This window comes from Pseudophryne corroboree, chromosome 9, assembly GCF_028390025.1.
Source record: "Pseudophryne corroboree isolate aPseCor3 chromosome 9, aPseCor3.hap2, whole genome shotgun sequence".
Taxonomy (NCBI): domain Eukaryota; kingdom Metazoa; phylum Chordata; class Amphibia; order Anura; family Myobatrachidae; genus Pseudophryne; species Pseudophryne corroboree.
The window spans coordinates 1,937,499-1,960,471 of record NC_086452.1 but is presented as its reverse complement, the minus strand read 5'-3'; the positions used below and the strand labels follow the sequence as shown (position 1 = coordinate 1,960,471).

The 22,973-nt window shown below is 52.1% G+C and overlaps 1 protein-coding gene across 3 annotated transcripts in view; it reads left to right on the top strand.

Moving 5' to 3' along the window:
- ORC1 (origin recognition complex subunit 1) overlaps window positions 1–22,973 on the top strand; it is a 384,523-nt gene that overhangs the window by 18,378 nt on the left and 343,172 nt on the right. For all 3 annotated transcript variants that reach the window (XM_063938885.1, XM_063938884.1, XM_063938886.1), the window contains exons 2-3: window positions 7,101–7,206; window positions 17,792–17,913. In XM_063938885.1, the coding sequence (XP_063794955.1) occupies window positions 7,109–7,206; window positions 17,792–17,913 (220 nt within the window). In that variant the 5' untranslated portion in view covers window positions 7,101–7,108. The remainder of the gene's footprint in view (window positions 1–7,100; window positions 7,207–17,791; window positions 17,914–22,973) is intronic.

Below are 22,973 nucleotides of genomic sequence, written 5' to 3'. Positions count from 1 at the left end.
GGAAGCAGACTTCCTCAGCAGACACGACCTTCACCCGGGAGAGTGGGGACTTCACCCAGAAGTCTTCCACCAAATTGTAAACCGTTGGGAAAGACCAAAGGTGGACATGATGGCGTCACGTCTAAACAAAAAACTGGACAGATATTGCGCCAGGTCAAGGGACCCTCAGGCAATAGCAGTGGACGCTCTGGTAACGCCGTGGGTGTACCAGTCAGTGTATGTATTCCCTCCTCTGCCCCTCATACCGAAAGTATTGAGAATCATAAGAAGGAGAGGAGTAAGAACTATACTCGTGGTTCCGGATTGGCCAAGAAGGTCTTGGTACCCGGAACTTCAAGAGATGCTCACGGACGAACCGTGGCCTCTACCTCTAAGACAGGACCTGCTACTGCAGGGGCCTTGTCTGTTCCAAGACTTACCGCGGCTGCGTTTGACGGCATGGCGGTTGAACGCCGGATCCTGAAGGACAAGGGCATTCCAGAAGAAGTCATCCCTACTCTGGTAAAAGCCAGAAAGGAAGTAACCGCAAAACATTATCACCGCATTTGGCGTAAATATGTTGCGTGGTGTGAGGCCAAGAAGGCCCCTACACAGGAATTTCAACTGGGTCGTTTCTTGCATTTCCTGCAAACAGGACTGTCTATGGGCCTAAAATTAGGGTCCATTAAGGTTCAAATTTCGGCCCTGTCGATATTCTTCCGGAAAGAACTGGCTTCAGTACCTGAAGTTCAGACATTTGTGATAGGGGTGCTGCACATACAGCCTCCTTTTGTGCCTCCAGTGGCACCTTGGGATCTCAATGTTGTGTTGAGATTTCTAAAATCACACTGGTTTGAACCATTGTCTACGGTAGATTTAAAATATCTCACGTGGAAGGTGTCGATGCTGTTGGCCTTGGCTTCAGCTAGCCGTGTGTCAGAATTGGCGGCTTTATCATGTAAAAGCCCTTACCTAAATTTTCATTCTGACAGGGCGGAATTGAGGACTCGTCCTCAATTTCTACCTAAGGTGGTTTCTGCATTTCACATGAACCAACCTATTGTGGTACCTGCGGCTACTAGGGACTTAGAGGACTCTAAGTTGCTGGACGTTGTCAGGGCCTTGAAAATATATGTTTCCAGGACGGCTGGAGTCAGGAAAACTGACTCGCTGTTTATCCTGTATGCACCCAACAAGCTTGGTGCTCCTGCTTCAAAGCAGACGATTGCTCGTTGGATTTGTAGTACAATTCAGCTTGCACATTCCGTGGCAGGATTGCCACAGCCAAAATCAGTAAAAGCCCATTCCACAAGGAAAGTGGGCTCATCTTGGGCGGCTGCCCGAGGGGTCTCGGCTTTACAACTTTGCCGAGCAGCTACTTGGTCAGGGGCAAACACGTTTGCTAAATTCTACAAATTTGATACCCTGGCTGAGGAGGACCTGGAGTTCTCTCATTCGGTGCTGCAGAGTCATCCGCACTCTCCCGCCCGTTTGGGAGCTTTGGTATAATCCCCATGGTCCTTACGGAGTCCCAGCATCCACTTAGGACGTTAGAGAAAATAAGATTTTACTTACCGATAAATCTATTTCTCGTAGTCCGTAGTGGATGCTGGGCGCCCATCCCTAGTGCGGATTGTCTGCAATACTTGTATATAGTTATTGTTACAAAAAATTCGGGTTATTATTGTTGAGCCATCTTTTCAGAGGCTCCTTTAAATTTATCATACTGTTAACTGGGTTCAGATCACGAGTTGTACGGTGTGATTGGTGTGGCTGGTATGAGTCTTACCCGGGATTCAATATCCTTCCTTATTATGTACGCTCGTCCGGGCACAGTATCCTAACTGGCTTGGAGGAGGGTCATAGGGGGAGGAGCCAGTGCACACCACCTGATATCTCAAGCTTTTATTTTGTGCCCTGTCTCCTGCGGAGCCGCTATTCCCCATGGTCCTTACGGAGTCCCAGCATCCACTACGGACTACGAGAAATAGATTTATCGGTAAGTAAAATCTTATTTTTTACCTCAGACCCCCTCCCAACAGAAAAAGACACCGTCTTTTCAGCCGCAGTCCTTTCGGTCCTATAAGAACAAGCGGACAAAAGGACAGTCATATCTGCCTCGGGGCAGAGGAAGGGGTAAGAGAGGGCAGCAAGCAGCCCCTGCCCAGGAACAGAAGCCCTCTCAGGGTTCTGCAAAGCCCTCAGCATGACGCTGGGGCCTTACAAGCGGACTCAGGAGCGGTGGGGGGTCGACTCAGGAATTTCAGCGCGCAGTGGGCTTGCTCACAGGTGGACCCCTGGATCCTGCAGGTAGTATCTCAGGGTTACAGGTTGGAATTCGAGAAGTCTCCCCCTCGCAGGTTCCTAAAGTCTGCTTTGCCAACGTCTCCCTCAGACAGGGCGACGGTATTGGAAGCCATTCACAAGCTGTTTTCTCAGCAGGTGATAGTCAAGGTACCCCTCCTACAACAGGGAAAGGGGTATTACTCCACGCTATTTGTGGTACCGAAGCCGGACGGCTCGGTAAGACCTATTCTAAATCTGAAATCTTTGAACATGTACATACAAAAATTCAAGTTCAAGATGGAGTCACTCAGAGCAGTGATAGCGAATCTGGAAGAAGGGGACTTTATGGTGTCCCTGGACATAAAGGATGCTTACCTGCATGTCCCAATTTGCCCTTCACATCAAGGGTACCTCAGGTTCGTGGTGCAAAACTGTCATTATCAGTTTCAGACGCTGCCGTTTGGATTGTCCACGGCACCTCGGGTCTTTACCAAGGTAATGGCCGAAATGATGATTCTTCTGCGAAGAAGAGGCGTATTAATTATCCCTTACTTGGACGATCTCCTGATAAGGGCAAGGTCCAGAGAACAGCTGGAGGACGGAGTAGCACTAACCCGACTAGTGCTGCAACAACACGGGTGGATTTTGAATTTTCCAAAATCTCAGTTGACCCCGACGACACGTCTGCTGTTCCTGGGAATGATTCTGGACACGGTTCAGAAAAAGGTGTTTCTTCCGGAGGAGAAAGCCAGGGAGTTATCCGAACTTGTCAGGAACCTCCTAAAACCAGGGAAAGTGTCTGTGCATCAATGCACAAGAGTCCTGGGAAAGATGGTGGCTTCTTACGAAGCGATTCCATTCGGCAGATTCCACGCACGAACTTTTCAGTGGGATCTGCTGGACAAATGGTCCGGATCACATCTGCAGATGCATCAGCGGATAACCTTATCGCCACGGACAAGGGTGTCTCTTCTGTGGTGGTTGCAGAGTGCTCATCTGTTAGAGGGCCGCAGATTCGGCATACAGGACTGGGTCCTGGTGACCACGGATGCCAGTCTGAGAGGCTGGGGAGCGGTCACACAGGGAAGAAACTTCCAGGGAGTATGGTCAAGCCTGGAGATGTCTCTTCACATAAATATACTGGAGCTAAGAGCGATTTACAATGCTCTAAGTCTGGCAAACCCCTGCTTCAGGGTCAGCCGGTGTTGATCCAGTCGGACAACATCACGGCAGTCGCCCACGTAAACAGACAGGGCGGCACAAGAAGCAGGACAGCAATGGCAGAAGCTGCAAGGATTCTTCGCTGGGCGGAAGATCATGTGATAGCACTGTCAGCAGTATTCATTCCGGGAGTGGACAACTGGGAAGCAGACTTCCTCAGCAGACACGATCTACACCCGGGAGAGTGGGGACTTCATCCAGAAGTCTTCCACATGATTGTGAACCGTTGGGAAAAACCAATGGTGGATATGATGGCGTCCCGCCTCAACAAAAAACTGGACAGGTATTGCGCCAGGTCAAGAGACCCTCAGGCAATAGCTGTGGACGCTCTGGTAACACCGTGGGTGTTCCAGTCAGTGTATGTGTTCCCTCCTCTGCCTCTCATACCAAAAGTACTGAGAATTATACGGCAAAAGGGAGTAAGAACGATACTAGTGGCTCCGGATTGGCCAAGAAGAACTTGGTACCCGGAACTTCAAGAGATGCTCACGGAGGATCCGTGGCCTCTACCTCTAAGACGGGACCTGCTTCAGCAGGGACCGTGTCTATTCCAAGACTTACCGCGGCTGCGTTTGACGGCATGGCGGTTGAACGCCGAATTCTAAGGGAAAAAGGCATTCCGGAAGAGGTCATTCCTACACTGGTAAAAGCCAGGAAGGAGGTGACTGCACAACATTATCACCGCATTTGGAGAAAATATGTTGCGTGGTGTGAGGCCAGGAAGGCCCCCACGGAGGAATTTCAACTGGGTCGATTCCTACATTTCCTGCAAACAGGATTGTCTATGGGCCTCAAATTGGGGTCCATTAAGGTTCAAATTTCGGCCCTGTCGATTTTCTTCCAGAAAGAATTGGCTTCAGTTCCTGAAGTCCAGACTTTTGTAAAAGGAGTACTACATATACAGCCCCCGGTTGTGCCCCCAGTGGCACCGTGGGATCTTAATGTAGTCTTGGATTTTCTCAAATCCCATTGGTTTGAGCCGCTCAAATCGGTGGAGTTGAAGTATCTTACATGGAAAGTAACCATGCTACTGGCCCTGGCTTCAGCCAGGAGAGTATCAGAATTGGCGGCTTTATCATATAAGAGCCCATATCTGATTTTCCATACGGACAGGGCAGAACTGCGGACGCGTCCTCATTTTCTGCCTAAGGTGGTGTCAGCGTTTCACCTGAACCAGCCTATTGTGGTGCCTGCGGCTACTAACGATTTGGAGGATTCCAAGTTGTTGGACGTGGTCCGGGCATTGAAAATATATATTTCAAGAACGGCGGGAGTCAGAAAGTCTGACTCACTGTTTATATTGTATGCACCCAACAAGATGGGTGCTCCTGCTTCTAAGCAGACGATTGCTCGTTGGATTTGTAGCACAATTCAACTTGCACATTCTGTGGCAGGCTTGCCACAACCTAAATCTGTCAAGGCCCATTCCACAAGGAAAGTGGGCTCATCCTGGGCGGCTGCCCGGGGGGTCTCGGCATTACAACTCTGCCGAGCTGCTACTTGGTCAGGGGCAAACACGTTTGCAAAATTCTACAAATTTGATACCCTGGCTGAGGAGGACCTTGAGTTCTCTCATTCGGTGCTGCAGAGTCATCCGCACTCTCCCGCCCGTTTGGGAGCTTTGGTATAATCCCCATGGTCCTGACGGAGTCCCCAGCATCCACTTAGGACGTTAGAGAAAATAAGAATTTACTTACCGATAATTCTATTTCTCGTAGTCCGTAGTGGATGCTGGGCGCCCATCCCAAGTGCGGATTGTCTGCAATACTTGTACATAGTTATTGTTACAAACAAATTTGGGTTGTTATTGTTGTGAGCCGTCTGTTCAGAGGCTCCTACGTTTGTCATACTGTTAACTGGGTTCAGATCACAAGTTATACGGTGTGCTTGGTGTGGCTGGTATGAGCCTTACCCGGGATTCAATATCCTTCCTTATTGTGTACGCTCGTCCGGGCACAGTATCCTAACTGAGGCTTGGAGGGGGGTCATAGGGGGAGGAGCCAGTACACACCACCTAATCCTAAAGCTTTATTTTTGTGCCCTGTCTCCTGCGGAGCCGCTATTCCCCATGGTCCTGACGGAGTCCCCAGCATCCACTACGGACTACGAGAAATAGAATTATCGGTAAGTAAATTCTTATTTTCTTCAAGCCGGATTGGACCTGGGCTTGAGGCTGGCTTCCCTAAAGGTGCAGGTATCCACCTTGTACATATGATTACAGGAAAGGATTGCTTCCTGACATTTGCACCTTTCTCCAGGGCGTACACAGATTACAACCTTTATCCCTCCGGTTGCCCCTTGGATCCTGTCCTTAGATCAATCCAGGGATCACCTTATGAACCTCTGGACTCTGTAGACCTTAAACGGCTTACCGCAAAGACGCTATTTATTCTGGCTATTGCATCGTCTTAGGGACTTTTTCATGCAAGTCCCCATTCCTGATCTTTCCCCAGGATAGGGCTGTCCTCCGGACCAGACCTGGTTACCTCACAAAGGTGGTCTCAAGTTTTCATGTCAATGAAGAAATTGTGGTTTTGGCTTTCATCTCTCAGAGGCTGTCCTCCAGTGAGGCCTCACTGGGTGTTGTCCGAGCTTTACTGCTTAATGTACAGAGAACGGTCTCTGTCAGGAAAACGGACTCGCTCTTCACCCTGTACAATAGCACAACATAAAAGAATTATCAGGGAGTGCATAGATAGTCTAAAATTTATTACAGCTTAAACAAAATAACGTATCAAATTATATACACAGATGAAATATAATGATTTAAAAGAGTTACCAATGTTCTGATTGCTCCAGCGGTAAAAAATAAATATATATATATATATATATATATATATATATATATATATTATGTGTAAAAAAACTTCCTTTGTATCTCCATATATGAGAGAACCCGGACTTGGAGTCGTTTAAGCACAGTCTCCTCTTTATATAGGGTTAGTACTCCTTTAAGCTGCAAACCAAGCGCAGCCAATTTATTGCATTCTGTAGCTGTTTTGGAGGCAGATCCTGAAAAACTCTCAGAAGTTAGTCAGCCATTATTGTTAGAGCCCGCGCTCCTGTCGTCGTATCACACCATTATTCAGCTGCAGCCAATGTAACAATAAAGAGTGTTATTGCCGTATTGTCTACAGCGTAATGCTCACACCACTGCTTTTCAGGTAATACAGTGGGCAGAATCAACGCTGACCTCCCAGCCACGTCACTTACACGTCCGTCAGCCGCTAATTGCAGAGCAGCGGAGTTAGGGTCCGGTAATGACAGGGGTCCACTGGAGATATATCAGGCAGAGTCCAGTGTAAAAGCCGCGTTCCTTACGTGTTTCTCCGCAAATATACAGCTGCGGTTTCTATCCTCTGACACGTGATTTCTTAGCTTTTTTTTATTTTTAATACATTTGCAAAAATCTCAAAACCACTTTTTTCGTGTTGTCATTATGGGGTATTGTGTGTAGAATTTTGAGGACAAAAATGAATTTATTCCATTTTGGAATAAGGCTGTAACATAACAAAATGTGAAAAGAGTGAAGCGCTGTGAATACTTTCCGGATGCACTGTAGAATGTATTACTAATGTGTGCTTTCCTTTGTTTTCTAATACTTTTGTTTGCAGCAGAAACAATGACCCGGTATTATACGCAGATGAAAAGACGCCGGCTGTACAGCTGGGATGGGAGACCTGTTATAAAGGACAGAAAAGTTTTGCATCTTCACTACGGGTAACTAGATAACCTTTTTAATATTTCATTTGGATGTTACCACTTTTTTTTTTTGTGTGGCCAGACTTTATTTCCTGCGTGTCAATTTTGACACGTTTTTCTTCAGGGTCCATAGGCATCCACAGGGATTACCTTGGGGTAAGATGGTGGAGACTAGGATCAGACACCAAACAGTTGAGCTTTTCAGTTCCTTCTCCCTCATACCCCACCCACCGCTCCGGCTCCCCAGTTTTCTTTTGGTGCCAGCAGGAGCTGGGTCACCGTTTTAACAGTAGTGGTACTTCTAAGCAGCCCAAGCTTTTGTTTTTGTAGATTTAACACGGGTAAAAAGAGCTAGGCGGTACTCTGGACGCCAGTGCTGCTTCCCCAACGCCAGCCACAGCGGGGCACTGGGAGCCCTAGCTAGCAGGGCTCACCGAACGGCCTCGGACCGCAAGCGGAGTTAAGGCGGGCTCCCGCTTGCGTGACCCGCGTGTTTGTCAGTCCATAACTCCGGTCCCGGGAAACGGACTGGAGGCGCTGATGTGCACCCAGGCCACAGCCGTGGACTGCACTAGACCACCAGGGCATTACTGTACTGGCGCTGGGGACACTTTTTTTTTTTTTTAAAGGCCAGGGAACCAGGTGGCTTATGTCAGCAAGGGGAGGTCAGTGTCCCCACCCCCCTCCCCAGCCCAGGGTGCAATTCCACATCGGTCTCCCTGCCTCTGAGCTGCTCCTCCCCTTCTGAGACACATTGCAGCCATTTTCACACACTCTGCACAGGTTTCCGGCCACGCTGGGTCCAGGCTCCCTGTATACCGCCATCAGGAGTAAGGTCATACAGCGCTATGTCCTCTAACCACTGAGACTGAGTAGTTGGTGTTAGTGCTCATTTACAGTGTTATATGTTCTGCAATGTATGTTACTTGTGCGAGCTCTGCTGTCTGCTTTTGCCTTTGTCAGATTATAGCTTTCCCTATTTCTCACTGTTACCCTACGATACCTGGTGTGTACAGAGTTCATTGTACTCCACATTTCACTATTTGTGGAGTCACAATGTCACATACTGTTTTGTGTTACACACTGCTCAGTGCCATATTGTGTGTGATACTCTCCCAGCAGCTATGTCTAGCAAAGGCAAGGGAACTAAACAGGCTCTGGCTCCTACATTAGTGTCCTGCAGGTCCTGTTCAGCAGACTTATCTCTGCAGGATGTGTTGCAAGATGGTCAGTGTGCCTCTTGTTCCCCTCCTGGCCAGTCAGACCCTCCATATCCAGCACAAGAGCCCCCTTGGGCTTCGTTTTCTCAAATGCTAGCAAACATAGTGGACCGCATTACAGCCTCAGCACTAGTTCCGCCACCAGCTACCACAACAGGCTACACCGGTCACGCCTGTCCCTTCCCAATGGATGGACGTTCTCTGCCTGTGTGGCTGCCTCTTCTGCTGCTTTTCACCATATATTGCCAGGCCAGGGACCCTTGCCTAGTAACTGCTAAGCTTTCTGTGCCATCCTCAGTCACGCCACTTTCCAGTTCTGAAGAATCCTCCGCTGAGGCAGAGAATGCAGTTCTGTCTGATGCTGAATCCTCCTGGGGGGTGGGGGGGGTCAGTCTAAATTCAATGTGGCTGCTTTAGTGAGGGTGGTTAAATTTACTCTTCAATTGGAGAATGAGTAACCAGCACCTAAAGCATATGTCAGAAGGTAGTGGTGGCAGAATTCCCCCACTCAGATCACTTTACTGAGCTCATGGGTGAAGCATGGAAGGCTCCTAACAAAAAGTTCCATGTCCCTAAAAGGCTGAGTTCTTTTTACACTCTACCAGCAGTGCATTGTACTAAGTGGGACAATCCCCCGGCCGTGGATTCCCACGTGACACGTCTGGTAAAGAGCGCGATCTTACCTATCCCTACAGCATCTTCCCTGCAGGAGATGACGGATAGACAAGTTGGATGCTTGTCCTAAATCCATATATTCTCTTACAGGAGCTATTTCTTGCATGGGTGGTTAAGGCTATTGAGAGCTGGGCAGATGCCCTAGAGAACAGTTTCCCATCCGATGCTATACGGGCGCAATTCTCCTTCATTGCAAATATCAGAGATGCAGCATTTTATATTGGGGATGCGGCTCCGGATACTACCCTACTAGCATCCAAAGCTTCGGCTACGTTGGTGGTAGGCCGCCACATTATTTGGCTTCTCTCATGGAAAGCTGGCGCATATTCTAAGGAAGATCTTGAAGCACTCCCTTTTACAGGGGAAATTCTTTTTGGACCTGAGGTGGACAAGATTGTCATTACTCTTGCAGCAATTAAAACAGCTTTCTCACCCTTAGCCTGCTCTTCCTCCTTTTGCTCCCAAGGCAAGGCCAGGGTCTAGCCTTTCCTCGTCTGTCGCACTCCTGAAAAGCCTCTAAGCTCAAAACCAAGCAGGCCTGGGCTGTCAGACGCCCGCCACCAAACCTGAGAAGAAAATCCTCAGCCTAACGGGGCAGGGCCTACTCATGGGAGATCCCAGGGTGGGAGGACAACTTCTTCAGTTTGCACACTAATGGCGTCAAATCACACCTGGGTGCAGGAAGTGGTCGCGGGTACGCCATCTTTTTCATGAGGCGACCTCCCTAACAGTACTTTCACACTAGCACTCCCGCAGACATCGGCAAAGCCTAGGATCTCTATTCACTCCTTGCTACAGTCAGGTGTGATAATTTCTGTCCCAGCGGGCCAAGGGCTTTTACTCAACATCACTCTTCATAGTTCAGAAACCCAATGGGTCCCATCGGCCCATTCTCAATCTCATGTTACTGAACAAATGTCTCGGAGTGTTCAGGTTTTGTATGGTTCTATTGTCCTAGCTATGCATCCCGGGGACTTTATGGTCTCTCTGGACATCCAGGACGCTTACCTACATGCACCTATAGCATCCACTCATCAGCAGTACCTTTGGTTTGCTGTCCTACAACATTTCCAATTTCAGGTACTGCCTTTTAGACTTTCTACAGCTCTGAGGGTCTTTACCAAGCTCATGGCTGTCATGGAGGCTCAGCTTTGTCAGGGGATCAGAGTACTCCCTTACCTGGACGACCTGATTCTGGCACACTCTTGGAGGTACTCAACCGCCATCTTCAGGTAACCATAGTCTTACTGCAGCGACACAGTTGGCTAATCAACTGGAAAAAGTCTTCCCTATTCCCCTCTCAGCGGATGGTACATCTGGAAGCACTTCTAGATGCTCATGTGCGGAGAATCTTCCTGCCACCGAACACGCTTGCGGCTCTGCAACTACGGGTGTGCGTTTTCCTCCACAATTGCAGGGTGTCCATTCACTCCGCAATCCAGACCTTGGGATCCATGGTATCCACCTTTGACATTGTGAAATATGCTCTGTTCCACTCCAGGCCCCTAAAACGTCTGATCCAATCCAGGTGAAATGGCCAACCCAAGCAGATAATATTCCCAGACGATGGTCCTCTCTCCAGAAGTTCGGATCTCCCTCTTGTGGTTGCAAACCTCCCACCTGGACAAGGGTTGCCCATTCTGGATCCCGGATTGGGTCCTGCTTACCACCGGCGCCAGCCTCCACAGTTTGGGATCAGTCAACAGAAGTCGCACCTTACAGGGCCACTGGACTCCCACCAAAAGTAGTTTACCAACGTTCTGGAGCTTCAGGCTGTCTACAAGGCCCTCACTGTGGCTCAGGACATTCTTCAGGATTGTCTTGTCCATGTTCAGTCAGACAACACCATGGCAGTGGCTTATCTCAATCACCAGGGAGGCACTCAGTGTCTCGGCAATGACTGAAGTGGCACACGTTCTCAAATGGGCAGAACGCCATCTCCACAGTCTTCATCCAGGGTATCCTCAACTGGGAGGCTGACTTCCTCAGTCGCCAGGATGTGCACGCCCGGAGAGTGGTCTTTACATCCCGAAGTCTTCCAACATCTGGTAGACAAATGGAGTCTTCCGGAAGTGCACCTCATGGCCCCAAGACATAACTGCAAGCTTCCATTGTACGGGTCCAGGCACAGAGACCTCGAAGAAGCCTTCGTGGATGCACTGGCAGTCAAATAACCCTTCCATCTAGCGTACCTCTTAGCTCCGGTCTCCCTCCTTCCCAGGGTACTTCACAGATTCAAGCAGGAAGCTGTGATCTTGGTAGCTACAGCCTGGTCTTGGTGATATTGGTTCATGGATCACCACAATCTATTCATATACATTCCCTTTCCACTTCCTCTGCGACCAGACCTCTTGTCTCAGGGTCCCTATCTACACCCAGACTTAGCTCGCCTGTGTTTGACGGCATGGCTTTTGAGTCACCCCTCTTAAGGTCTAAAGAGTCCTCCCGTTCGGTTGTTCAGACAGCGCTCTGGGCCTGGAAGCCTGCTTACCTCCACTGGTGTGCTCAATGACACTTTTATCCTCTGGTTTTTTTGGATTTCCAGAATCTAAGCCTTTCTCCAGGCAGGTTTGGATCTCAGACTTAGCCTGGCTTCTCTTAAACTACATGTCTCGGCTCTGTCCATCTGGTTCCAGAAACGGATTACTCCGTTGCTGGATGTGCGTACCTTCCTTCAAGGGGTACTGCGGATTCAACCTCCCTTTGTCCCTCCGGTGGTCAGTGGGATTTGTCTCTAGTTCTACGTTCATTACAGACGTCACCGTTTGAACCACTAGACTCTCTTGTCCTCAAATGGTTAACTGCAAAGACTCTTTGTTTTGGTTATAGCCTCGACAAGAAGGGTATCGGACTTGGGAGCACTTTTCTGCCGCTCCCCGACAGAGCAGTTCTACGGATCAAACAGGGTTCTCTCCCCAAAGTGGTATCCAGCTTCCATCTTAATGAGGACTTAATAGTTCCGGCCTTCGAATCACCGGACGTCTCGGTAGGTGAGGCCTCCCTGGATGTGGTCCGTGTGCTACGAATCTACTTGAACTGTATTTGTTCCCTCAGAAAAACGGATTACCTCTGTGTCCTATATGGATTCCACAAGCGGGGCTGGCCAGCTACCAACAAACTTTGGCCAGATGGCTTTGCATGACTCTTGCAGGCTTACACGCAGGCTGACCTCGCTCTGTGGGTTCTTCGTGGGCAGCCCGTCATGGTGTGTCTTCTGAACTGTGCAAGGCAGCCATGTGGTCATCTCAAGATGCCTCATTTAGGTGCAACGTACTCCTTTCAGTTTAGGAGGGTCCCCTCCCTAGTTCAAATGCTTTGGGACATCCCCAAGGTCATCCCTATGGGTGCCTGTGGATCCTGAAGAAGAAAATAAGAGTTATGGTAAAACTCACCCTTGTTAACTCTATCTTTGAGGTCCGTAAGATCCAAAGGGCACCCACACTGACGCACCTAGCTTCTATGGGTTACTCTTGGTCACCAGTTTCCATCTTCTTTATGTAAGAGTGTTTCCTGTATGTACTGATCTTCCTTCTCTCCAGCTCATTCCTTGGGATTGTTAACAAAACTGAGGAGCCTGAGCTGCGGGCGGGGTATAAGGGAGAAGGACCAGTGCATTTTGGGAGCTGAAAGCTTAACTGTTTTGCTGCCTGATCCTGCTCTCCATCATACACAAAGGTCATCCCTGTGGATCCTATGGACCTGGAAGAAAGAGTTAAGGGTATGTCTCTTATCTTTGCAGTGGACAGGGATACTTTAGCTAGTCATGTAATTGGAATGTTTAGAAGAGCAGAGATAAAATCAGGATATAGGCGTGCTTATACTGTGGGGAACAGTTGCTCATTTGTGATTGGCTCGTGTCTGACATGAGGACTGGAATACTACGGAGATGCATATTGAGCAGTAGGAAAGGTTGCTGTCAGCAGCATTCAGTGTTGTTTGGAAGAATGATTATCATCTTTTATGTGCCACAAGGTGTACGCAGTGCAATGGTTAACATTTAAAATACAAAAAGTACACCATATTACTAGCATGCACAACAGTGAGAATACAAAGCATAAATACAAATATTGCAATAAAACCACAGAAAAGTCACAAGTACAGTGGAAAGGGTAGGACAGGCATGACGGCGCTCAGTGACAGCGTATTTACAAGCTGCAGCGTCAGTCACTGATAGGGAGGAGACCAGAGTAGTGCAAGGGAAGACACCACAGCTCCCAGTGACCCTATACCCAGCGTATGGGGGAGCAGCCAGTGTCACTACTGAGGGGAGACAGGAGCACTGGGGGTAAGGATAGTGCAGGGGAAGACACAGCAGCTCTCAGTGACCTGTACCCAGCGTATGGGGGAGCAGCCAGTGTCACTGAGGGGAGACAGGAGCACTGGGGGTAAGGATAGTGCAGGGGAAGACACAGCAGCTCTCAGTGACCTGTACCCAGCGTATGGGGGAGCAGCCAGTGTCACTGAGGGGAGACAGGAGCACTGGGGGTAAGGATAGTGCAGGGGAAGACACAGCAGCTCTCAGTGACCCTGTACCCAGCGTATGGGGGAGCAGCCAGTGTCACTGAGAGGAGACAGGAGCACTGGGGGTAAGGATAGTGCAGGGGAAGGTACAGCAGCTCTCAGTGACCTGTACCCAGCGTATGGGGGAGCAGCCAGTGTCACTGAGAGGAGACAGGAGCACTGGGGGTAAGGATAGTGCAGGGGAAGATACAGCAGCTCTCAGTGACCCTGTACCCAGCGTATGGGGGAGCAGCCAGTGTCACTGAGGGGAGACAGGAGCACTGGGGGTAAGGATAGTGCAGGGGAAGACACAGCAGCTCTCAGTGACCCTGTACCCAGCGTATGGGGGAGCAGCCAGTGTCACTGAGGGGAGACAGGAGCACTGGGGGTAAGGATAGTGCAGGGGAAGACACATCAGCTCTCAGTGACCTGTACCCAGCGTATGGGGGAGCAGCCAGTGTCACTGAGGGGAGACAGGAGCACTGGGGGTAAGGATAGTGCAGGGGAAGACACAGCAGCTCTCAGTGACCTGTACCCAGCGTATGGAGGAGCAGCCAGTGTCACTGAGGGGAGACAGGAGCACTGGGGGTAAGGATAGTGCAGGGGAAGACACAGCAGCTCTCAGTGACTCTGTACCCAGCGTATGGAGGATCAGCCAGTGTCACTGAGGGGAGACAGGAGCACTGGGGGTAAGGATAGTGCAGGGGAAGACACAGCAGCTCTCAGTGACCTGTACCCAGCGTATGGAGGAGCAGCCAGTGTCACTGAGGGGAGACAGGAGCACTGGGGGTAAGGATAGTGCAGGGGAAGACACAGCAGCTCTCAGTGACCTGTACCCAGCGTATGGGGGAGCAGCCAGTGTCACTGAGGGGGGAGACAGGAGCACTGGGGGTAAGGATAGTGCAGGGGAAGGTACAGCAGCTCTCAGTGACCTGTACCCAGCGTATGGGGGAGCAGCCATTGTCACTGAGAGGAGACAGGAGCACTGGGGGTAAGGATAGTGCAGGGGAAGACACAGCAGCTCTCAGTGACCTGTACCCAGCGTATGGAGGAGCAGCCAGTGTCACTGAGGGGAGACAGGAGCACTGGGGGTAAGGATAGTGCAGGGGAAGACACAGCAGCTCTCAGTGACTGTACCCAGCGTATGGGGGAGCAGCCAGTGTCACTGAGGGGAGACAGGAGCACTGGGGGTAAGGATAGTGCAGGGGAAGACACAGCAGCTCTCAGTGACCTGTACCCAGCGTATGGAGGAGCAGCCAGTGTCACGGAGAGGAGACAGGAGCACTGGGGGTAAGGATAGTGCAGGGGAAGACACAGCAGATCTCAGTGACCTGTACCCAGCGTATGGGGGAGCAGCCAGTGTCACTGAGGGGAGACAGGAGCACTGGGGGTAAGGATAGTGCAGGGGAAGACACAGCAGCTCTCAGTGACCTGTACCCAGCGTATGGAGGAGCAGCCAGTGTCACTGAGGGGAGACAGGAGCACTGGGGGTAAGGATAGTGCAGGGGAAGACACAGCAGCTCTCAGTGACTCTGTACCCAGCGTATGGAGGATCAGCCAGTGTCACTGAGGGGAGACAGGAGCACTGGGGGTAAGGATAGTGCAGGGGAAGACACAGCAGCTCTCAGTGACCTGTACCCAGCGTATGGAGGAGCAGCCAGTGTCACTGAGGGGAGACAGGAGCACTGGGGGTAAGGATAGTGCAGGGGAAGACACAGCAGCTCTCAGTGACCTGTACCCAGCGTATGGGGGAGCAGCCAGTGTCACTGAGGGGGGAGACAGGAGCACTGGGGGTAAGGATAGTGCAGGGGAAGGTACAGCAGCTCTCAGTGACCTGTACCCAGCGTATGGGGGAGCAGCCAGTGTCACTGAGAGGAGACAGGAGCACTGGGGGTAAGGATAGTGCAGGGGAAGACACAGCAGCTCTCAGTGACCTGTACCCAGCGTATGGAGGAGCAGCCAGTGTCACTGAGAGGAGACAGGAGCACTGGGGGTAAGGATAGTGCAGGGGAAGACACAGCAGCTCTCAGTGACTCTGTACCCAGCGTATGGGGGAGCAGGTAGTGGCACTGAGGGGGAGACAGGAGCACTGGGGGTAAGGATAGTACAGGGGAAGACATAGCAGCTCTCAGTGACTCTGTACCCAGCGTATGGGGGAGCAGCCAGTGTCACTGAGGGGGAGACAGGAGCACTGGGGGTAAGGATAGTACAGGGGAAGACACAGCAGCCCTCAGTGACTCTGTACCCAGCGTATGGGGGAGCAGCCAGTGTCACTGAGGGGGAGACAGGAGCACTGGGGGTAAGGATAGTGCAGGGGAAGACACATCAGCTCTCAGTGACCCTGTACCCAGCGTATGGGGGAGCAGCCAGTGTCACTGAGGGGAGACAGGAGCACTGGGGGTAAGGATAGTGCAGGGGAAGACACATCAGCTCTCAGTGACCCTGTACCCAGCGTATGGGGGAGCAGCCAGTGTCACTGAGGGGGAGACAGGAGCACTGGGGGTAAGGATAGTACAGGGGAAGACACAGCAGCTCTCAGTGACCTGTACCCAGCGTATGGGGGAGCAGCCAGTGTCACTGAGGGGAGACAGGAGCACTGGGGGTAAGGATAGTGCAGGGGAAGACACAGCAGCTCTCAGTGACCTGTACCCAGCGTATGGGGGAGCAGCCAGTGTCACTGAGGGGAGACAGGAGCACTGGGGGTAAGGATAGTGCAGGGGAAGACACATCAGCTCTCAGTGACCCTGTACCCAGCGTATGGGGGAGCAGCCAGTGTCACTGAGGGGAGACAGGAGCACTGGGGGTAAGGATAGTGCAGGGGAAGACACAGCAGCTCTCCGTGACCTGTACCCAGCGTATGGGGGAGCAGCCAGTGTCACTGAGGGGAGACAGGAGCACTGGGGGTAAGGATAGTGCAGGGGAAGACACAGCAGCTCTCAGTGACCCTGTATCCAGCGTATGGGGGAGCAGCCAGTGTCACTGAGGGGAGACAGGAGCACTGGGGGTAAGGATAGTGCAGGGGAAGACACATCAGCTCTCAGTGACCTGTACCCAGCGTATGGGGGAGCAGCCAGTGTCACTGAGAGGAGACAGGAGCACTGGGGGTAAGGATAGTGCAGGGGAAGACACAGCAGCTCTCAGTGACTCTGTACCCAGCGTATGGGGGAGCAGGTAGTGGCACTGAGGGGGAGACAGGAGCACTGGGGGTAAGGATAGTACAGGGGAAAACACAGCAGCTCTCAGTGACTCTGTACCCAGCGTATGGGGGAGCAGCCAGTGTCACTGAGGGGGAGACAGGAGCACTGGGGGTAAGGATAGTACAGGGGAAGACACAGCAGCTCTCAGTGACTCTGTACCCAGCGTATGGGGGAGCAGCCAGTGTCACTGAGGGGGAGACAGGAGCACTGGGGGTAAGGATAGTGCAGGGGAAGACACATCAGCTCTCAGTGACCCTGTACCCAGCGTATGGGGGAGCAGCCAGTGTCACTGAGGGGAGACAGGAGCACTGGGGGTAAGGATAGTGCAGGGGAAGACACATCAGCTCTCAGTGACCCTGTACCCAGCGTATGGGGGAGCAGCCAGTGTCACTGAGGGGGAGACAGGAGCACTGGGGATAAGGATAGTACAGGGGAAGACACAGCAGCTCTCAGTGACCTGTACCCAGCATATGGGGGAGCAGCCAGTGTCACTGAGGGGGAGACTGGAGCACTGGGGGTAAGGATAGTACAGGGGAAGACACAGCAGCTCTCAGTGACTCTGTACCCAGCGTATGGGGGAGCAGCCAGTGTCACTGAGGGGGAGACAGGAGCACTGGGGGTAAGGATAGTGCAGGGGAAGACACATCAGCTCTCAGTGACCCTGTACCCAGCGTATGGGGGAGCAGCCAGTGTCACTGAGGGGAGACAGGAGCACTGGGGGTAAGGATAGTGCAGGGGAAGACACATCAGCTCTCAGTGACCCTGTACCCAGCGTATGGGGGAGCAGCCAGTGTCACTGAGGGGAGACAGGAGCACTGGGGGTAAGGATAGTGCAGGGGAAGACACAGCAGCTCTCAGTGACCTGTACCCAGCGTATGGGGGAGCAGGCAGTGGCACTGGAAGGAGGCAGGTGCTGATGGATCATGAGTTAGGATCTTACATTGTGAAGGTGGGGATTAGGAGTGATCTTATCTGGGGACTGTGATCCAGCTCCGTGTGATCTTGTTTTAGGGGGCTTGTAATGAGATGGAATGGCGGTGAAGCGACAATATCTCCTGGCGACTTTGTGTTGATTGAAAGTGAGGATGAAGAAAGACCCTTTGTAGGAAAGCTTAAAGGACTATATGATGATGGTAAGTAGGGGGCACTCTCTTATTTCATCATAGGCACTGGTAAGTAGGTGACTAGAGTAACGGAATTAAATGCAGCTCAGGCTCCTCCCCCTCTGTGCCTTGATTGGTTAACACCAACACAGTCATTTTTAAGTTCTGTCAGATCCAGACCGCAGCATTTATCATCTCCTTCATTTTATTACAATGAACTTCCTGGTTCTGGAATTGGCTGCCCCTCAGGGTTATCAAGGTCTGTGCCGGCAATTACCGCCACTGGTAGATTACCCAGATCCCATAATTGCATATCCGCTTGGACTGCGATACAGAGGGAAGCTTCAATTATAAAGCCGCGCTCACTTCCCGACACCACTGGAGGGGGGATACCTTATCCGGTGGGAGGATTCGCAGGTCAGTGGTATGGGAAGGCTCAGCCAGCCTTCCTATCGCTTTATGGCTGACTTACAGGGAGATCTGACAGCTGCTGAGAGAGAGCAGCAATGCAAATAGTGTCATTCGGTTCACCTGCCTCTCCCCTCCCCCGCTCCCCCCTCTGCCCCCCCCTCTGCCCCCCCCTCTGCCCCCCCCCCCCTGTCTCTCTACCACCCTGTCTCTCCCCCCCTGGTCTTTCTCCGTCTCTCTCATTCTCTCTCTCTAGTTCGCTGTCTAAGCTGTTTGCAGCAAATACGTAATCTCATCAGGCGCCAGTTGGGGTGACTGTAAGGTGCAGGTACTGTAACTTTGCCCCAAGAAAGCAATTTACTTTACCTTAGTATTTTTGATGAAGCTATATGGGTGCAGGCTTTGTCATTTCCAGCAGAAAGTTTAGCTTAGGTGTAGATCCTGTTTCAGTTTCTTGGACTCAGAAACGCTGGCTCCCAATAGCTTTCAGCCATCTGATCTATCCTCATATAGTGGATGAAGGCCAGCTAGTTTCTAGGCCAGATCTGTCCTCGTGTCTGAGGAAGAACCCGTTAATACTAGTGGTGCGGGAGCTTTGATCCATGCCGGTAGTGTGGTGTATTACACACTGAAGAAGCTGACGTTTGTGAGACATCACTACTAGTAAGGAAGAGACAGATGCTTTTCCTTCTCATCCCTTAGACTGTCTCTCATGTGAGATGTGGGTAAATCCCAATACAACGCTCTTCTCTTTTCTTCCATGATGGAGACTGAGCTGTCGGCGACCATTTCCCCTGTTCTGGCAGCTGGAGCGCTGGCAACTTGATCAGTATTCCTGGCTGGCTCTGACGCACACAGCAGCGAGCCCAGCCGTGCCTGGAACGGCTGGAGCAGGTAAGGCGCCTCTCTGCTATTCGCTGCTGGCGGTGGGGGCCAGAACCATGCAGCAGCCATCGCACTGAGAAATGTATGCGGTCAGTCATTTCCAATCCTGAGAGGGTTCCACTTCAGATGCGTCACCCTGGGGAAATGTTTGACGACTGATACAATCTTTGAGGCCCTAATCTGTGCTGTTCCCCACAGTTAGAGGATGTAGATACTGGGGTCCACATTAGTACAGTGGGGGTATAGATGGGTCCACTAGGAGCCTTGGCACTTTAAGAAATCAATAGTGTGCGCTGGCTCCTCCCTCTAAGCCCCTACCAGACTCCGTTTAGAAAATGTACCCGGAGGAGCCAATCACGCTTAGGGAAGCTCCTGATGAGTTTTCTGCATTTATTTTTCTGTTTGTTAGTTTCAGGCAGGAGTTATTGGCACCAGCCTGTCTGCTTCATGGGACTTGGGGGGTGGGACTGCCCAACCTCCTATAGGTTAATGGTCCCGTTCTCCACTGACAGGACATAGCTCCTGAGGGATCTATTCGCAAGCCCCATCACGGCGAGCATACAGACCCGCCGCACGCCGCCACCCGTAACAGAGCCAGACGTAAGAAGAGTGGTGAGTAGATGGCCGGCGTCCCGGTTAGCGGGTTGCCGGCAGCTGCAGGTTCTCAAGAACAGACCTCCTGGTCTGCTTCCTCAAAGCCTTCAGCATGACAGTGGTCCACAGTGCCTGGAGGACAGGCAGGTGGGAGCCCAGTTACGTTATTTCAGTCACATTTGGACATCTTGCCTGGATCCCTGGGTCAAAGGCCTTATCACCCAGGGCTACAGACTGGAGTTTCAAGAACTCCCACATCACAGATTCCTCAAATCAGGCTTACCAGTTTCTTCAGAAGCAGGTCTGACTTTGCAGCCAGCAATTCAGAAACTGATACAAACTCAGGTCATTGTCCCAGTTCCACTTCAACTACAAAACAAAGGTTATTACTCCAACCTGTTTGTGGTACCGAAACCGGATGGTTCGGTAAGGACCATTTTAAACCTCAAGTCACTGAACCCGTACTTAAAGGTGTTCGAGTTCAAGATGGAGTCTCTGAGAGCGTTGATCTCAGGTCTGGAGGAGGGGGAATTTCTAGTGTCTCTGGACATCAAGGATGCGTACCTTCATATTCCGATTTGGCCGCCTCATCAGGCTTATCCACGATTTGCACTACAGGACTGTCACTACCAGTTTCAGGCCCTGCCATTTGGCCTCTCCACGGCACCGAGGGTGTTCACCAAGGTAATGGCAGAGATGATGTTTCTCCTCCGCAAGCAAGGAGTGAACATAATGCCGTATCTGGATGACCTGCTGATTAAAGCACCATCCAGGGAGAGGTTGTTGGACAGCATTGCCCTCTCAACCTGACTACTCCAGGATCACGGATGGATTCTGAACCTAACAAAATCCCACCTGGAACCAACATGGGGGCTTCCGTTCCTGGATACGGAGGAACAGAAGGTATGCCTTCTGTTGGAAAAGGCATTGGTAATCCAGTCGAAGGTGCAGGATGTTCTAAACCAGCCCGGATATTGGTGCATCTATGCATTCGCCTTCTGGGGAAGATGGAAGCCTCTTATGAGGCTCTGCATTACGGAAGGTTTCATGCAAGGCCCTTCCAGCTGGATCTGTTGGACAAATGGTCCGGATCGCATCTTCACATGCACCAGAAGATACGTCTGTCGCCAAAAGCCAGGATTTCTTTTTCATCCACTAGGGGTCACTGGAGTACTCTTGGGATATGGACGGCTTAGCAGAAACAAAGGCACTGAATATTTAAATTTAGAACTCTCCACCCCTCCATATCCCAGAGTACCTCAGTGTACGACCTCAGTGTTTTTTCTGTGCTCACAGCACTAACAAGGCTTGTGGGAACTTCCCACACTTTGTGGAAGATTTTATTAATTTTTCATTTTTCCTTTTTCCTTTTTACTATAGCACATCCCTTCCCAGTTTCTGGAAAAACATGGGTCCGGGATAGTGCCGCTGCACGGGCAGCGCATGGCGTGTCGGTCCTCACAAAGAGCACCCTCACAGCCACAGGCAGCCCACTGCTCCTTCAACAGCTGGACGGAGCTTACACATAGAAGCCCCGTCGCAGCCATGAAGGAGTGATCAGATGGCAGAAGAGCTGGACGGAGCTTACAGAAAGAAGCCCCGTCGCAGCCATGAACGAGTGAACATGAGCTGGACGGAGCTTACACATAGAAGCCCCGTCGCAGCTATGACCGGAGAACTCTGAGCTTAGAAGCCCGTCGCAGACCTCCTACAAAAGGTATGCTGGGGAAACGGGGCGGTCAGCGCAGGCTGCCGCCCCGCTGTGTGGGGTCCGTTGGATGCGCCCGCTCACTGCCGCTCATAATAGCCGCTCCGTCCAGCGCTCCGTCTGCCCGCTCCGGCCGCCCGCCCCAGGCGCTCCGTCCTCCCGCCAGGCGCTCCGTCAGCGCTGTATTGAAAGTGCAGCGCTCAGGGGGAGACCCGCCGCAGCTCGGCTAGCGACAGCTACGCGCCCCGGCCAGCCGATCTCCGCTGCTCTGAAATGTGTCCCTCGCCTCCCTGCAATGAGCTTCCCGGCTCACCGCTAAGACAGCGCTACAGGGAGTACAGAGAGGGGGGGGGGGGGGGGGAAACCTGGCTGATTACAGCGCGGCTGCAAGGGGAAGAATAGCAGGCTGCCATATCTATAGGAATGTTAATACAGAATTAACTGCAGGCAGAGTTTATATTAACTGGATTGTGACCTGCCTGTGATTATGCAGGGTATAATAGGCTATTGAGCCTATATTAACAGTGTGGCCTGAGGGACCCCAGCCACGAGGAGAATGGCCGCCTGCGGCACTGAAGGGGTTAACCCCTAGTGCCCGGCGCCATTCTACAGGACAATGGGCGCTTGGCGCCATATTTAAAAAGTAATGGGCGCTAGGCGCCGTGTGTTATAAAAAAAAATGTTTAAATCCTGTATTTTTAAAATGTGCCGTGGTCCCGGACCCCTCCGGAGACCACGGCAGGGAGGACAGCCCCCCGGCGCGCTCAGCAGTGTGTGCGCGCCGGGGGAGAGAAGGCAGCCGTTGACCGCCGGAGTCCGGGAGCTCCGCTCCCGGCAGCGGTCAGTGTAGCCCCGGGCGCACTGGAGTGTGCGCGCCGGGGAGAAGGGTGAGCGCTGCGGCTGGGAGCTCGGCTCCCGCTGCAGTGCTCTCTGTGAGAGCCGCCGCTGGGGGCCGGGAGCTCTGCTCCCAGCGCCTCAGCCCAGCACGGGTGGCCAGCCGCAGCAGCCGGGACGGACGTCCCGCGCTGCTAGCCGGCGAGGGGGGTGCGCTGCAGCCCGGCTCCCCGCCGGACGCTGCAGCGAGGCCACAAGTCAGCACCGCTCACGGGGGACCGGGCTAGCCGGCTCCCTAGCGGTGTGGGGGGAATTAGGTTGGCAAGCAGGCTGATGAGCGCTGGGGTCCGGGAGCTACGCTCCCGGCGCCTCAGCGCTGCAAGAGAGCCAGAGTCACGGCGGCCGGGACAAGTGTCCCGGGCCGCCGGGCTTCAGTACAGGGGGGTGCGCCGCTGCGTGCGGCGGGGCCACAAAAGTAGTGCCACACTGGGGGGACAGGGAGAGCCAGCTCCCTGGACCCCAGTGGCAGGCAGACAGGCTGGAGGGTGGGGGAAGCCAGCCCCATACCTCCAGCACACAGAGAGCCCTAGCAGCCAGGCTGCAGGGCTAGTACACAGTAGTTACAGACCGAAACATTGTGTAAAATAATGACATACAGTGT